We start from the raw sequence: 18,777 nt of genomic DNA, 5'->3' as shown, positions 1-18,777 counted from the left end.
GTTGAATGTAGGGGTGTTTCATAAGTGGCTTATTGCGACTAAACATGTATTTTTAGTAAATTTTTTGAAACCCAAATTTTGTTTCTGTATAAGTTTGCCATTGGGTTCCCATTACGAAATATGAATAACGCAAATCTAAGATACTCTTCTGTCTTCAGGCTTCCCTTGAAGTTTTGATGGCAATACCTTTATAACAATGCATAGTTTTAATTAATTGAAAATAAATGGTTAAAGATATATTCTATTGTCACTAACCATAATATTGTTCTTCTTCTTTACAGTACCAATGAATAAAATTCAAGTTGGAAATGCACCTTCACCAAATTTAAAGGCCGTGCGCTCTAAAATTGGTTCATTGGATAATGCCGGTTACAAGCCAGGTGGTGGTCATGTTAAAATTGAAAGTAAGAAAATTGAAATAAAAGCCGCTCCCAGAATTGAGGCAAAAAATGACAAGTATACACCACGAGGAGGCGAAAAGAAGGTAGGAAGATCTTAAAAATTAAGAAATTTATATAAAATATTGGAACAGTTATACAGTATGTAAAATCAAAGTATAGTTCGTAAAAATTTTTAATTAAATAAGAAAATTAGATAAGTACAATTTTAGTTCAAAATTCAGTATCATTTCAAAATCAATTATAACTAGTATAGTTTGAAACACATTTCACATTAAAAATGCAATAGAATGGTATAAACTAGGCACATCACTATTAACTGACTCAATTAGAATGCAAACATATTTTTGTTGGTTCCAATTTTTTTGCTTTTTTGGGAGTGGAAGTAAGGTTTATGTTGGTACGTGCGTATGTATGTACGCGTAAGTTTAAATATGTAGTGGTACAAAATTAATGGCCATATTATGTATGACGCCGTGACACTTTGCGTCAAAGTCACTCACATTCTCCACTATGTGATGTCAAAAATTTCACAAAGGCCCTCAGGTTTATTGTCACTCACTGAAGTGAATGAATGCTCTTATAACATACGAATTTCGTCTCACACAAGAAAAAATAACTCGTTGCGTTATATATAATTTGCCCCTTAATGTCAAAATTTTCTAAATACAATGCCACCATGCTTGTTGTAACTGCAGAGGGGTAGTAGAAATATAGTCTCAAATTAATACACACATAAGTCTTTATCAGTGATAAAACACAGTACACCAAGAGTACCTGATAATTCATTAAATAAATCCTTAGGAGAGGGACTTAATCTGTGTGGGTTATATATCGCCATTTCTATCATGCAGTGGTCTCTTATAGATATATGAATACTTCCCTGTTTTAATTTCCATGTTTCCGTGAGGGTATGTAAGATTTAATAATTACAACACGCAGAGTCAGCAGATTTCAATTGAGATTTGCTATTCATAATTCTGATATAAACACAAGCCTCAATGGGAGGGGTAACACAAGGTCAAGGGCTATAACGTAAATTGACCACTTCAAAAGGCCACAAAGTCAACTGAGGTTACGACCATATGAACAGGTCATAACGTCAAATTTGAAATGGTTAAGATGTCCACGATCTTTACATTATGACCATCCTGCTTTTCCAAAATGATCACGAACACAATCTCTTTTTAGCAAGTGACCATAAGATTACTTATTTTGTTTTGCCCCTCCGCGTTCAAAAATGTAAAATTTTCGTATACTACGCTCCTTTTCCTATATTTAAGCCTCATTCTAGTGAACAATCGAATATAAAACTGGTTCTATGAGGTCCTCTCTGAGATAAAAAGAACATATGCAACTAAACGTTTATAGAAAATGTTGAATAAAAAATCGCGCGCATAATGTCGGTCATATCCCAATATCGCACTTCACGATCATTCAGGTTGATCCACTGCAAGCTCGTTGGCCTAATAGTGTATTCCTCGATTTTCCTCAGGAGATAGCCCATTAGTGGTTGATACGAAGCCACTCACCCGCCTACATCCATTCCGCTAATTTACCATTCCATTTTATCAACAGTCACTTCAATATTTATCCAACGAGGGTAACATTGATATGCCTTATGGATGCCAACGAGCTTGACATCACCATACTATATACGATTTATTCAAGTTGGATTCACATTCCTTCAAGACAAAAAGAATCACAATAAAAATCGTTACGTTGGTATCTGAAACTGTATTTTCCTGGAGTATTCTAGCTGTTCGCTGACTGACTCATTGGCCCGCAGATACTTTGAGGATAGCCCATCCCTAGATCTCTTTTCCGTTTTTGAGTCATCTACTGCTATCTTATCCCTCCTCTAATTCCTCTTTCTAAATCGGTGGCATATGTGCTGTAGCTGGAAGTAAACAACTGCCGTGCCAGACGCGAGGTCAGCTTTGACATCGTTTAGTCATGCAATGTCATCTAGTGGCGCTGCGTGGCCGTACTCGACTGGTTTCCATATTTTGTAAGCAATGTGGAGGCGAGTGAAGAATAACGTTTAACCCTTCTGATAATATGGTGATAACTGCACCTGATATTTCCAGACATGCAAAACTTTTCACCATCCCAACTTTCAGTTGGTTGATCTTTTTAGTGGCGCCTCCCACCAGATTAGAGTTCCATACGTTAATATGGTCGAATGATTGTGTGTAATATGTCATGATTGATGCACGGCGACATTCCTACCGAAAGCCTTGCGAGAACCAATTTTTCTTTCTCCTCATCATAGATATGGAGCCTAATTTTGAGTCGAGAATGAAAGCAAAATTTGTGTCTTCAGTTTCGACAAGCTGAAGGCGAATTTTTGTTTTTCTTAAAAACAGGAAAAGTTCCGTTTCCCCGAATTCCCTAGTAAAAAAAATAAATACATGGCGCGAGTTAACTTCAAGGGTATTTATGCCGACCTTCCCTACCAATTTGCATCGTGCTGCTTTTTAATTTTTCCTACAAAATTGGCGGATCGGGACTTACATGTTTTAAACCGACTCCAAAAGATATCTGCAAGCGAAATCAGTTTTCACTGAGACGCTTTTCATGGCCAAAATAGTATGAGTGTTTGCCAAATCACTGCCGAGGGGCTATCGCACTAAGGAAAATCTGTTTTTAATTGAATGATTTTTATTTTTTTTTTCGATGTTGGTTTGCGCGAGACTTTAACCCAGGACCACAGCGGCCACCAATTAGTTCACTAAAGCAAGAAGAAATTCACCTGTTATCAATATCACTAAGTCCCTAATCGTAAGCGACTTTGCTCCTTTCCTTTGCTCTGAAGGTTTAGATTTTTTCCTTGAGGGGTGCCCCTAGTGGCTGTTCTACAAAAAACAACTTTCGTTCAATTCAAGATATTATATTACAATCATGCCAGCTTATTTCCTTTCTTATTAAAAAAAAATTACGCATCAGATTCCACTGAAATATCTCTTTTGAGTGACGTGTACTCCTGAACAAATATTCGGAGTTACGGACATGTTTGCACCAGATTAGGAAAACAATTATAATATAATAAAAACCATAGGCGCGGTAATTTTCAGCAGGTTTTTTGATTCTGTTGTTGTTACATTTTTTTGTTAAACGTTTTGATTCATAAGAATAGGTCTTCCGGGTGGATACGGATTTGGTTTTATGGTAACCCTACGGATTGTATCAATATCTCCTTCAGATCAGTTTGTTAAAGATACAAGTGTTCATCTGGATTATGTGTTTTTTGTTGACGTTTTGAAATACCCCATTTTGCTCTATGGTATTGGACAGCATGCTTAAAGTACTATGGGAAAGGTTTTGAATTCTCGTTTGGGATAAAACAAAACAATAAGCATACCAACGTTAATAACTGCATGCGTACACACATACACACGTAGGTTGTAGTGAAGCAATTTCACAGTTGAATTGATTCCAGATGTCTAAATTATGATACCGAACACTATTGAACGTACACATCATGTAGCTTTAGTACGTTATCGGTTCATTTATTACATTACATAATGCTCCGCTCCATTTACAGAAGTCTTAACGATATACGTAAGTGTGGAAGTGAAGAGTTATGTAATAGCAATAAAATAAATTTTGGGATTGAAATAAAGTTTAAATTTCAAAGGCATGAATTGGAATTCGAAATTACAGAGTTTAAAGTACGAGCGATTTTTACCGTATAAATACATATATGTGTTTTAATTTAGGTTTTTCATATATGAGTGTATAACGAGTGTTTATGAAATTTTTATAATTTTGCATATAGAAAAAATGTGTATTTATATTTCTCTTGCACATTTATTCAAATTGCAATTCCCTAAATTATGTATAAAACAGATAATTTCAACAAAATTACAATGGAATGCCAAATCAAAAATTGGTTCGTTGGAAAATGCCAATCATAAGCCAGGTGGTGGTGATAAAAAGATCGAAACGATCAAAACTGATTTCAAAGATAAGGCTAAACCCAAAGTTGGTTCAAAGGATAATGTCAAACATACTCCCGGCGGTGGTGATATTAAGGTAAGGTCTTTCATGAAGTGCTGAACATATGCAGTATTTTTAGAGATCAAAATAAGTGCTCAGGCGATAACATAAGTAATACTTTTTTTTTTAATATTTTAAAAGCATGTATGAGCAATTTTATTTTTTTATTATCTTACTATAAGAATTTGCATATTAAACTGGAATGCTATTAAATATCTAATTATTTTACGCAGCTAGCTAAAAGCATTTCTCTATGCAAGCCTTCTTCGTATCTAATCTCAAATTTGCATGCCCATCTGAATTGGATTTGTATTGCAATTTTGAATGCATTTTGCTAAATTGTAATAATTATTTAATTCAGATTTTGCTTTGTTATAAAAGTTTAATGTAGCTTTTACTTTCTAAGAGTTTCTGGAATGCAAACTTATTAACTAAATTTTTTTTTGTATTTAATTAGCGAGACATGTTCATATTGCTTTATACAATTGTTTTTGTTATTGATACTAGAGAAAAATTGCTCTTAAGAGCGCCTATAAATATTCCACACAGTTAGGATTGAAAATCATATAGAATTAGTATGTACCAAAATGTCAATGTAAAGTATGAATGTTGGAGATTTCGAGTTCAATACTCAGCTCCCGAAAACCTAGGTGACGAAGAAGTGAAATTCAGAAACATGGCCTTGTAACAATCGCCATTTGTAAGCTTTGGAATTTTTCTCTAATATCAATAATATTTTTTTGTTTAACGTCTTATAGAACAATGCTAATTGTAATAGGGGGATTCGTATAAAGTTTAAACTGCCTCGTACAGTTCGGTAACCATGTAAATTCTAAATTTTAATGTTAACTTTTCATGCTTGCAATTTTGTAAGTTTCCGAAAAACTCTCAATTAATTGAAAACATCTTATTATATCTGTAATTGATAGAATTATGTGTTACATATTTCAAACAGAATATGAAAAAATTAAATGTATGCTGATTTACCAAAATGTGTTATCCTTTAGTAAACAAAGTCAGTGGGCCGAATATGACATATCTCTTTTATTTCGGAGAGTGAGTTTCAAAAAATATGGAAAATGTTTAGAAAATACTTTACGAATTTTTTTAAAGATATTCTTGCTACGAAACTTTCTTTTGGCGCTTTCTCCCCAAAACAATGTTTTTCTGTGTCTCCATTTCGTTCTGAATAAGCAAAAGAACATCATTAACGTTAACATTTTTTCCCAAAGAGCTGCCTACAATTAGTATAAAGTTGAGTTTTACAAATGCACCTCTGCTTATTCCGATATAAGAACAAATGTTTTCAAATTAGCCACAAAGAATCTTTACTTTGTTTTTCAGTAAAAAGTTTGCTACAAATAAAAAGCTCCTATCTATCCTTCAGTACTGAAAAGCTACTTTCGAACATCATATATGAAATACTTTTTACGATGATATCTGGAATTTCTTGAATCTATATTCTGCAAAAAAAAGTAAAATAGAAAAAACAAACAGAATGAAAGCACCTTAATAAAATAATAAATATGTTTTCCTGTAAGAAAAAAACATGAAGGAATAAGTGAACCAAAAGCTGTTGCCCAGAACTGGGGTGGCTTCCCGTAACTCGATAGTCGACACTCGTCAGTTCGATACTTCAATTCGATATCGAACGCTCAAAGAGATCAATTTCCGTTTCCGTATCTTTATATGTCATTTTAGTGTTCATATGCAAAGTATTTAGAAAGAGTATGGAACTATCAAAATAGTTTCTATTTTGATCGGAGCTTGTTTCTTAACTTCTAAATTAAAAATAACTCCTTGGATAATTACAAAAGCATTAAACAATTTGCGTTTCTAAATAGGAAATTCGACAGCTAATTTGCTATCAAAGAGTATTTGTCGAAAGCTCAACGTGTGGATGTTTTGTGTTGCGGAAAGCAAAAACGATTATGTCTACACGTTTTAGTGAAAGTAGGTAGTTTTTTTTAACAAAAGAATGAACAAAATATCTATAAAGTGGAAAATTTTCTAACCAAATAATAGCTTCTTTTTTTTTTGAATGAAACGGTTATGTGTTAACCCATGACTAATTTTCAATTAGTTCTTAATTTGCAGCTCTAGTTACGAGGCATTTAAGTCTCTACATGAATTTCATGAATACTTTAAAGTTTTTTTTTTTTTAAATATAGATAAATAACTCAAGATAATAATTTTATTATAAATAATCTTAACTATATTGCTAAGCTTTTTTAATTGAAAATCATTATTACGAGTGCAAAAATTTAGGAATTTTGCATTCAAGGGCACGTATTACTGATGATGTTATTCTCCTTAACTACTCCCGATTTGAAAATAATAAGTGCGTAGTCATACAATTTTTATTTATTACGCGTACCTAGAAAATTTATGATTTCGAAGGTTCATGGATCACAATCAATGGAACGGCATTCGACAATAATTGGTATAAATTATAGCAGTTTTTTTTATATATAAAATTCAGTATGGAGATCCTTTCCAACAAAAAAAATCAGACCTGGTGTAAAAAAACAGCCTTAGGCGATGAAAGCTTCAGACTATAGCTGAGAAACTTTTAGGTCATAAAATTAGGTTTACTGCAAGAATGACTGAGGGTTTGCCATTTATTAGGTTGAATTATTTATTTGGTTGAATCACCCTCACGAAGAACCTAGTAAGCTTTATTGTATGCACAAGGTGGCAAATTCCTATAACAATCTTCTGAGGTTGATGTTAACCAGCAATTTTGTGCGCCGTTATACCTTGATGCCGTCATAGAAGCTTGGTTTCTGCAGTGCTGTACCATATAGATCCCTCACATGCGCAAAATTCATTTCTAACAGCCGGTTTCAGTCTGGGTAATTAACAGTTTAACCAATGATCTAACTCCGTCACTGCACAGCTAAGAGTTTGAGCCTATGCTTCAACGGTTTAATTTTTAAGACAAGAAATATAATCACAGAAACTTCTGAACACTTCCAGTTTTAAAACAAACCCCAAAAAAATTTAAACTTGATACTGGAAATCTAATTATAGAAGCAGAAGTGCGGTTTCGTTTAGTCTCATTTGTGAAAATTATTTCAAGTCATACATAAACATTTTCGACTCGATTTTGAAAACTTTCACTTACATTCAATTCATCTGCTCAAGGTTTCTCCAATTGAAATAAGAATTAATTATCGATTTGGAAAAATCAGAACAGCTTTTAAAATCGACAACGAAAAACGAAGCAAGCCTGATAAAGTCTTTTTTTAGAATTTGTTTGTTATATGCTATATGAAGGGTTATGACATGTTTTGTTATAATGATATAAGTGGTTAATAAATACTACTCTTATCCGGAGTAAGCACGCTAAAAACCTGACGACGGGCTACACAATTTTTTTCTTACTGTCTTACGGGATGAAATTGTTGTCGGAACTGTTTATGAAACCGATAAATATCTTAGTTCAGCAAATTTTTATTTAGTAATGGAATTACATATATTTTTGGTATATAAATATTATTTATCTGCGTACTAATTTTTACGAGAACCTGTACGGTTTAAGTTTTAGACCAAATTTGGTTTGGTTATATATTCAGTAGAATTTCAGATCTAGACTCAAATTTTTAATCATGTTAATGTAGAATTTGCCCACAATTGAGAAACCGATACCGAAAACAGAACAGTAATCCTCAAAACGCCAGGTATATCCATAATTATTTGCTTGTTTGGATCTATGCATGCTGAAATCTTTCACCGTTTCGTCAAGAGACGGATAGATCTCTCAAACGCTCTGTTGTAGGAACACTGGTGTTGTATCTTCTTGCAGACTGGGACCCTTGCATAATTGTGTCTTTATAGATCAGTGACAAAAAGCTTTGTTTTGATTCTTTGATGTCTGATTTTTTCAACGATTTTAAATAGTATATGTTATGCTACGAGCAACGGTATTTTCTATTTATCCCTTCATTGACAGAAATAATATTTTAAATATTGTTATGTTTTGTGATCTTCCAGTTAAGCCCTATCGGTCTATATTTAATATTTATTATTGGTAGTAAGTAATTTTTAATGAAATGGAGCAGCATACATCGTTTGTTTAATTATTTTTCTCATAACTTGGTAACTTATTTTATTATACTTAATTTGTTTTTTCTCTTTTTCCGCATTTTATGTTATGAAACTAATCATACTGGAACACAAAAATTTACAATATTAACAAACTCACAAATAATTGAAACAAAAATTTAACAACAAATAAAATAAATGTAATATTTAAATTAATATAAGAAATCGCCCATATTGAAGGAAATCTCACCAGCCAAGGATGTAAGTAGCTTAGATTTTTTCTTTATTGAAAAACAATTTTTTTTTGTGTGTATCGTAAATTTTAAAATTAGCTCCGTCTTTTCCAAATTTTTTATCTAAATTTTTAATGTAAAATCTCAAAGCCCAACAAAAATCCCAATAAACACAAGACAATAGAAATTTCGTAGTAAACATAAACGAGTATACGTTTTTTAATATAAATATTTATTTTAAACTTTTTCAAAACAGCATTTTTTTACTAAGCTTAATTTTTTTTTGATATGTAGCGAGTAAAATTTTTTCGGATTTCGCACTACTCTTTGCACAATTTGGCTGTTTCGAATATCGTGTTTTTTGAATCTTAATAAAATGTTTTTATGTCCTTAATTGTATATATTTCTCGTTTTGAAATAAAAAAAAAAAAATAAAAACTTGTGTGTTTGAAATTTTTGCCAAATTATGGGTTCTTTCTATTCAAAATTTGGGTGCTACTACTTTTCAGATATTAACTCAAAAGATAGATCTTAAGGCACAAAGCAAAGTGGGCTCTTTGGATAATATTAAGCACAAGCCTGGTGGTGGAGAGAGGAAAATTTTTGACGATAAGGACTATTTGAAAAATGTTGATCATACTATTGCACTGACACCATCGACACAGGTAAACACCATGTGATTAACATTTTTTTTGTTTCGAAATTTACTTGGATTTGAAATTTGTAGTTACGTAAGTTTTATTTAATTTCTCTTTTTTGTATTAATTTTTTTTTAATTTACATTTGCATATTTTAGTTCTTAATTTAGTAAAATTAATTTGATAACCAATTTTATCTTAAGTAAATTTAGTTTGGTGGGTTTTTTCTAAGGTTTTGGATAACCCGCGAACAGAAGGGTGCAAAAGGCAGCGCAATTGATATTCTGAAACTAATTTTCTAGAAAATAAAATTGAGTAAGGAAATGTAGTTTTAGACGAATGCTTCATAATCAGATGCATGTTTTTGCTCAAATATTATAGAGAAATATAAAAGTTAGTGAGTTTTTCTTTTTGTATAGACATCGTCAAATTCAGGGACCACATTGTTGTATACGAGCGCGGATCGAAATCTAATTTCACTCAAGCGATAAAAATGAATATGTCAAACTATCTAGAAAACTGATATAATTATGAATTCAATGAGTAAGCGTAGTGACTAGTTCACCCTTTCAGAGCTATTGTGGTTTAGCAAATTGTTTCCGAACACGGATCGTATAGCGCCACTCATTCCAAAAATATAAATTTATTTTCGCTTTTCGCTTAGTTTCTAAAAACCAGCGGACCAAGTCCAAAAGTAATAAAAAGAGGTCAAGGCAATTTATCCTTGATTCTAAACATTTTTAAAGCAGATTAGAATGAACGAAACTCGTTTTCGATCTGGGTCTCCTAAAGAATTCTGTATCGTCGATTGGAGTCGCAAAACCGACAATATCTTCTAACCGCGCGTATACCCATCTCCTAAAATATTCGAGACCTCCCATTACTTTACAGCAATAAACTACGCTAGAATCAACAAATTGGGTTCTTGAATTAACAGACATTTGGTAAAATTGGTCGCATTAGGGTTGATTTCAAAGAGATTATTCTCAAGAGAACAAATTGATCTTTGAGTTAAGCTGGCTAGAGGTTAGGTGTAATAAAAACACAAGAAGTTCTTGTTTAACCGATATATTTCGATCACCTTCGGTAAGGACTATTTTCGGAAATATATCGGTTACGAGAACTTCTTGTTTTTTTATTACACCTACAAGATAAACTAATAAAGGTCACCAAATTAGCTTAATGAGAACAAATTGATTTAACCATTTTAGCATAAGATAAACTTTTAGTATCAAGTTAGAAATATCCTGCATAATGACAGATTCTCGCTCAATCTAAGAGATTTTTCTGTGGAAAAAAGTGATTCATCAGCTAATTTTAAAGATAAACTTAGGTTTACGGAGCTCACTACTTTCTTGTTAAGATCATGGTGCCACAAAAATCTATGCCATATCAACAGCCTTTGCTATTATTTTAATGTTGATAGAAATTTGTTATTTTAACAGTTTTCATTGGTATTTATTCTTAGGGTGACAGTAAACATTGCTACGTCAACAGAGCTATGGTTTGACTTCAATTCAGAATCAACAGTTTGTGAGAAATTGATTTAACAGCTATTTACAATGGTTAAAAGTCACCCAAAGTTTCGGCCGAACTGATCGGAAATTAGGTTGATTTTACCGGCATTTTACTTTCAGTGCATAGTAGATAGATCTACGTATAAAGCAGCTGTGTTATGAAGATCTAAAATCATTTTAATGCTAAACTTATTTGAGTCGCACCTCCTTAGCTCGTATTTGAATAGGGAAGCCATTGATCCTCTTGTTGTTGTGGTTTAAACTGCAAAAAGACTTCCCGAAGGCAAAGGGAGTGTCACGAATATGGGTAGTTATTTGCTGATTTGAACCTGGTAGGCTCTGGTGCTAGCAACGTTTTTTTGTGCCTCTGAACCTTCGGGCCTATGAATTTTAGCCTGATGCAGCATTTCATGATTGTGAGTGAATTAGCAAAAACAATACCCAAACCTTTATGAAGGCTAAAATGCCCAACTTTGGAAATTACTATACAGACTCAATTTTATTTTATTTATATACCCCAATTGTTCTAGTGGACGACTTAGAAGAGCGAATACCTGTTGCAACTCAACAGAAATCAATTTTATGAGGTTTTGATATGCAAATACAATTAACCGATGCTATATATCTATTTATTTATTATATACATAATTACATAAGGGCATTTCCACAGAATCTTGTATCGTTGATACTATCACGTTATTTTGATATAATATCCACCAGCTTTGTGTCAAAATTCCGTGGCCCTTTTTAAAGTATACGTATTCTAAAATGTTCATAAATTTACAAGGTTTTTTGAGTTCAATATATTGGCCTTTTGCACCTTTTTGCAAATCATTTGTTGAAACGATATCTATGCACCCTCTATCGCACTAGTCGCTTGCTTTTGCTGTTCCTATAAATTCATTAATCAAATGGGTTTACATACATATACTAAGATGAAGTAAAAATTGGATGAATTCGCTAGACAGAGTATAAATTGGTAATTTTGCACATATGTACATATACAAAAATATATTCTATATTAATTAAAGTTTTAAATAATAGCAATAAACAAAAAAAAAAAAAATAAATAAATAAATAAACTAGCACAAATCCTCTTACAAAAACACTCATATCGATTTCATATTCACATGCTAACAGTTCTCACATTAATTTATACATAAATGCACACAAAACAGTTATGTAATCTATTAATAACAATAAGAAGAAGAAATTTATAATTTGAGGTCCATTAAGACGTTAGAAACCCTACTAAAAACAAAAGAGCATTACATTTCATTGAAATTATAATCTATATAAAATATAATTTTTAAAACATGGGCTTCTGGAACTGTTCAACTATACATTTCATTTAGTGTAGATTACTAAATCTCTTCATCACTATGTATTTCAAATAAAGATTTTTCAATTCATTTAGTACTAACATGAGCTTAGCAAAGCACTAAAAATTAAAAAAAGGTACTTTCGCCCACAAAAGATCGGAGACGTATGGGAACTGCTCTGTTTTCAATTGTGTTGTTTTCTTAAAATTTTATGTTTCGAATTACGTTAAAATTTAAGGTTTTTCTTATTTACATTTTAATCTTTTAATTTCGTATACAGTATGTTGATATTAAATGTAGTTGAGTTAGAATGAAATTAATGTGAATAATAACGCAGCGTAAGAAGTGATTACTGAAATTATCGCCAGACTGCGTTTCCAAACATTTCAAAAACATTCATTTGTACAGGTTGGAAACATTTCAATGTCGTTTTGTACCTTCGTTACGCAGGCAGTCAGGACAGCTCAACGCTTAGCTGGAACTAAATTAGATAATTATTATTTCGGGGTTTTATTCCTGAAAGTTTTTCTGGAAAATGTATAGATGTATATTACTTCACCGTGATTATGAATATTTTGAATTTCCTCATTAATTATGTGTCTTCTTCGGGATCCTTTAAGGATATTTTCTGCAAAATCTTTGGACGTTTAAGCGATCAGTTCTGCATATTTTCAAAATACTTTGGAACTGTTTTGGGATTAGTTTGGGATCTTTTTGGAATGATAAGATTCCGTAACAAGCTCGGAACCTTTTAATAATAATGTAATTGGGGATCAGCTCAGATATTTGCGAGGACAGGTCTCTACTTCCTGAACTTTTCGCAGCTGAAATCGCTGTACTATAAGCTCCAGAACATACTGCAGTTGTTTTAATTATTTAACAATTAGTAAATTTGACTTACGATATTTTAACCACAAGCGTTTGTGCAAATAAAAGACTTATTTCACCTTTCCAACTCGACGTCTCTTTAGCCTTTTTAGCTTTTTCAAGAGTGATATGAGTTTTTATAACAACAATAGAAATATTAAAATATCATGAAAAGCCGAAATGGCATGCATATGTACATTTTGTCGATTATAATCGCAATAATTATTGCTTTCCTCCATGGTTCAATTATATGGTTGGCTCATCTCATCAGCTGATTTTACTTATTTTATTGCATGGGCAATGGGATTGTCAAAAGGAGATGGCAAACTCAAAATGAACCCAACACATTGACAACATTTTCTTACACATACAAAAACTGCTAAGTTTTATGTTTTCATTCCATACCATTCGCACCAACACCAATACACAGATTTTGACAATTTGAACAGACATATTTTGTTATTGTACAGATGAACCAACCATATAGTTGAACCATGGCTTTCATCTTTGTAATTTTTTATTTTAAAATCAAACTTTGACGGATTGTTTAACCAAACAAACACGAATCAATTTAGTTCATTGATTTTGCGATGGCTGAGTGGAATATCATCCTATATCGTTTGCCAGTTCGAAAACGTCTTATCTGAGAATATTTTTCAAAAACACTCAATTTCAAAATTTGTTTTACAAACGCCCTATGTAATGAGTTTTTCATAAATTACTTACTTACTTTATTGGCGCTTAACCGTTTAAACAGTTATGGCCGTCCAAAAAGGCACGCCAGTCGCTTCTCAGCTCTACCAATTAGCTCCAATAGAGGGGAGGCCGCCCTCTTCCTCTGCTTCCATAGGCGGATTCCGATAGAAATAAGTTCTTAGCCGGAGTTTTAATTCGCTGGACTATGTTGATGTCTGGCTAAAGCTCGTGCAAGTCATCATTAAATCTTCTTCGGTACTCGTCATCGCCAACGCCTAGAGGTCCATAAATCTTTCGAAGAACTTTTCTCTCGAACACTTACAGAGCCGTTTCATCTGATGTTGTCATGGTCTATGCTTCTGCACCATATAGCAGGACGGGTATTATAAGTGACTTGTAGAGCATGATTTTCGTTTGCCTAGACAGGACTTTACTTTTCAATGTCCTACATAGTCCCAAGTAGCATTTATTGGCACGAGTGATTCTTAGCTGCATTTCACAGCTGTTGTTGTTGTTAGTGTTAATACTGGTTCCCAAATAAACGAAGTATTTTACTATTTCGAAATAATGGTTGCCAACAGTAGCGTGGTTGCCAAGGCGCGTATGCGCTGACTCTTTGCTCGATGACAGCAGGTACTTCGTTTTGTCCTCATACACCATCAAACCCATTTTTACCGCTTCTTTATCCAGTTTAGAGTAAGCAGAACTAACGGCGCGGGTGTTTAGGCCGATGATATCAATGTCATCAGCATATGTCAGCAATTGCACGCTTTTATAGAATATTGGAACAATTAAATTTTTTTAAAACATTAAAATGAATACAAGACTCTTGTGAATAGTGTTTTACAATTAGCAAAAGTTTTATTTCGTTAAAAAACAAAATTAATGAAAATAAAAATTTTTTCCAAAATATTGAGTTTTGAGTCCTCTAGATGATCGTGAGCTTTCCGACTCCGGTGTATTCCAGGCGACAGCTCGATAAAATTCTTGAAGGTAAAATTTCCCCAAGCAACCTTTCAGGCTTTACCGTATCCGAGTTTTTCACCTCGTTTTTCAGACGTGTAAATAAAATAGTTGACAAACGGGTTAAAATCCTATAACGGCTGAAGCACCCGGGAGGCTAGTTGTTGAGCTCTGGTTTTACCTTGGCGCAATTGCCAAATATGAGGCTTTGCAGGGCATTAAATCCAGCTTTGGCCGGAAAGGTATTCCTTTCGTAGCACGCCTTTAAAAGCAGACGAAGTGGAAGGCCCTCACTACCCTGCGAGAATCAAGTGGAAAACGAATAGCTTGCCTTGCGTTTCCAATCATTATCATCTGGCTCAATGAAGAAGCGAGAAGCGCGTTTTGTTGGGCAATAAAAAGTTATTTTTATATTATAATATTTTTATTTCACTTTTGTTTAACGTCAATATCCTGCATACGTTTCTTCTTCTACTTTTTGTTCAATTATACTAATAGTTTTATTGCAATAATTTCAATTACAATACTTTGTTAATATTTTTTAAAATAAATCTGGAAGATCCTAAAATCCAATTAAATCAATTCATATAAATTCAATTACAATGAAAAGAAACACATGTCCTAACTTTGCATAAAAAACAACCAACAACAAATCCCGTACATCTATTCTTTTTTTCTCTCTTTACTTTTATTTATAGTTCCCGCAGGGCCGCCTTATAGCCACCATTCATCTAGAATTTGGTCTTTGCAATTCAAACTGCGTGTGTAATGAAATCTTTCAATCGCTTTTTAAATGAATCTACCATTAATTTAAATATTAATGTGCTTTGCCAAATGAAAAACAACAACAGCAAAAAAATCATAAGAATTTATATATTTGCTTTAGTGTACATGATGTATACAAATTTATGTAAAAAAAAAATTATGCTGTGAACAAAAATTTTTATGCAAACCTAAAAAGCTCAAATACGCGAAAGAAACGCAAGAAAAAAATGAAACACAAATTGCTACTAACAAACAAAAACGCACATAACTATTTTTTTGCTTAAATAGCATAGCTCGATTTTGTACCTTTAAAACAATTTTTCGAGAAAGCTTAGTTCGCCTACAGCAAGCGAACAAAAATGCATAAAAGCTCACAATTAATTTTATTTCATATTTAAGGTATTTGAAGTAAATTACAGCTCAATTGTATTACACAAAACAAAAAAGCACAATACCGTGACTTAGGTTAGTTCAAAGTAAACTATAAACGAACAATAGAGCTCCAAGTTCAGGACACAATGACACAGATTTATACATGACCAAAGGGAATGGAATCGAAAAACCCTTTTTCTACTTTTAAAAAGAAAAAATAAATGCAAGGCCTGCGAAGAGATTTTAGGCCGAGCTTCTGCCGATTTGCGTCGTTCTCCTTTTAATTTTTTATAAAAATTGGCGCGACTGGACCTACACGTTTTTACGCCGACTCCGAACGGCATTTGCAAGGTACTGACAAGCTTTTCATGCCAGAAATGCACTCGGAGCGTTTGCAAAACACTTCCGAGGACCTTCCCGATTGTAGAAAAACTTGCTTATAATTGAAAAAACTTTTCTAAATTTTTGATGTAACTTTTCCCGGGAGTTGAACCCAGGCAGAGCACGCTACCACCACACGTCGGTGACTGCCTTTCTACTCCCCAATAAACAACATTTTCAAAGCTTGATGACATTTGGCTTGTAGCAATGTTTATCCTTTGAAACTCAACGCCTTTGCAAGGCTCCTCAAACGTTAATATACAACTTGAGTAGAGGTTGAGAAGCATTTAAGAAGAATATTTCAAGTCTATTCGATTGAGGCTCAGTTTGAAATGTATATGAGAACATAAAATAGGATTGAAAATATGCAACTTTTCAAATAAAAATCGAAACATGCCATATTAAAAACTGGTATTTTACTTCGAGAATCCCATGGACGGCTATTTGAGATGCATTTGAGACCTAATGTTTAAGTTTAAAGAATAAGGATATTTCTCAAATGCATTTTAAGTTGAGATTGAATTAAAGAATTTAGTAATTCTCAAATACATCTCAAGTTGAGAATGTCTTGTGTTGGGTCAAATTAAAAATAATGGTTTGAGAAGAGTTGGAGAAAATGTTGACCAATCTCAAAAGCAAAAACTGTTGGAATTTAAATTATATATGGAAAGTACACTCTATTGCTTATATCTACACGTTTATATATTTGTTACACTAAAATATTTAATATACTTTTTTTAACACAAAGAGTATTTCGAAAGTTACATAACGCTAGGGGATGAACGGAAACTTTTATTGTTATTACGAATGCTCTCGCTAGAAATGCGGTACGATAGAAAACTTTTCTAAGTCCCGGTAGCCTCCCATATAATTTGAAAAGGACCTGGATGGATTAGCATATTTTCTATTAATTTTTTAAAAGAAGTGGGACCAAGCGCGGATTATTATATTACGTTCTTACTTATAACACTAAAAAAAGACTGTAGGCTCATGATGGGTATTCTGAATACACACTATCTTCTGCCGTCACATGCTTTCAAATTAAGCTGTAGGAGGGAATTATCGAGCACGTTTTGTGCTCGTGCCCTGCACTCGCCAGTCTAAAATTTCAGTTATAAAAGTGGCACAGCTATCAGGTCTAGAAGGAGCAAGTAGCATATGTTCTAGAAAGCTTCTAGTATTTTCCAAGAGAATCAAGCTATTTTAAAATATGGTTTCTGGCTTTCGAGAGGGCTTTTCTGTTTGGTCGTTGAACAAACTTCTAGTAACACTATGAACTCATTCAGTCCGCGTGGGATCCTCAAGGGCCGGCCAGTTAAGCCTAACCTAACCTCAGCGTTACATAATTTACTATTACTCCCACAATTATTATATGTAAATACTACATATTTTCACTCAAAAAGCTCTAAACAATCCTATACACATGAATACATAAACAAAAATGCACAAATTTCTGGACAAATACTAACATAACTATAAGCATACTTTGAGGAGTTCAACCAGGTGTACAGTATTTTAATTTGTAGGTTAAACAAATTTAGTAGTATCAATAGGTAAGTGCATAGGTATAAAAATTTTGAAATAAACAGTTTTTAAAAACACTTGTTAAAATTGCAATATTTTTGTTGCAAAACTGAATATTTTAGACTCATCTAATGCTACGTTTTCACCAAACCCAAACTCCGTGTTTGCCAACTCCTTTATGCAAAATATCTCTTGGCAGAAATGCAACTTTTGATTTTTGCTTTCGCATTATTGATACCGAAGTTAAAGCGCGTTTTTCGATAGCTTTCGCGATATTTTTAGACATGTTTTAACAGTCTTACGAAACTGGCAAACACGGAGTTTGGGTTTGGTGGAAACGTAGTATAAGCCAAATACTGTTAGTTATAAGGCGTATGATAAAAATTTACCAAGGTTACGGTTATCTTATTGAAACTAATAACTCAATTATAAACATAAGTTGAACAGATTTTGCTCATGTCACTATTTGTCAACCGTTTTTTTTTTTTTTTTGTTTTTGTATGCATTATCTTTTACTCTATTTAACACACCTTGTTTTTATTTTGCAATGTGTAAATAAATTTATTTGCCTTTAGATCTGTTAGTGCCTTCAAAAAGATCAACATAAGTTTATAGATCAAATCAATTATTTTATACACTTCTTTTAGCTATTTACACGTAAAAAATTATCTTTTCATTTTTAGTGTTAGTCATCAGAGCCAGGAAGTCAAATTACCATCGACTCCTCATCACAAGTAATCAATTCCTTTCCTCCACAACAATTTTCATTTACATTTCAATTCTCTGAAAGAAAAAAAATATCAAAAGCAATTTCGTTTATTTGAGAACTATGTACAAGATTTTTATACCTTTCATGAAAATAAAATGATATGTGAATCGGTCTATGAAAAGGTGGCTTATGACTCAAAAAAAATTACTACTACTAAGAAACTGAAGAAATGCATGGTTTATCTTTAACAGCTGTTTCTCGCAATTTTTTCTTTGAGTCATAAGCCACCTTTTCATAGACCGGGTGACATATATTAAGTTTGTCACAAATCTCAAAAATGTAA

The 18,777-nt window shown here is 32.8% G+C and overlaps 1 protein-coding gene across 7 annotated transcripts in view; it reads left to right on the top strand.

Annotated features, from left to right (window-relative positions):
* tau (microtubule-associated protein tau) overlaps positions 1–18,777 on the top strand; it is a 144,165-nt gene that overhangs the window by 117,634 nt on the left and 7,754 nt on the right. For 5 of the 7 annotated variants that reach the window (XR_010949016.1, XM_067761795.1, XM_067761797.1 and 2 more), the window contains exons 5-8: positions 282–484; positions 4,251–4,436; positions 8,670–8,708; positions 9,190–9,345. Coding sequence is in view for 6 of the 7 variants with exons in the window: in XM_067761795.1 (XP_067617896.1) it covers positions 282–484; positions 4,251–4,436; positions 8,670–8,708; positions 9,190–9,345 (584 nt within the window). In the remaining variant the exon portion in view is untranslated. The remainder of the gene's footprint in view (positions 1–281; positions 485–4,250; positions 4,437–8,669; positions 8,709–9,189; positions 9,346–18,777) is intronic. The other 2 variants (XM_067761798.1, XM_067761799.1) reach the window with 2 other exon arrangements.

This window comes from Eurosta solidaginis, chromosome 1 (assembly GCF_040869045.1).
Source record: "Eurosta solidaginis isolate ZX-2024a chromosome 1, ASM4086904v1, whole genome shotgun sequence".
NCBI classification, from domain to species: Eukaryota; Metazoa; Arthropoda; class Insecta; order Diptera; family Tephritidae; genus Eurosta; species Eurosta solidaginis.
Note: the sequence above shows the minus strand (reverse complement) of the source record. Positions and strands in the feature narration are given on the sequence as shown.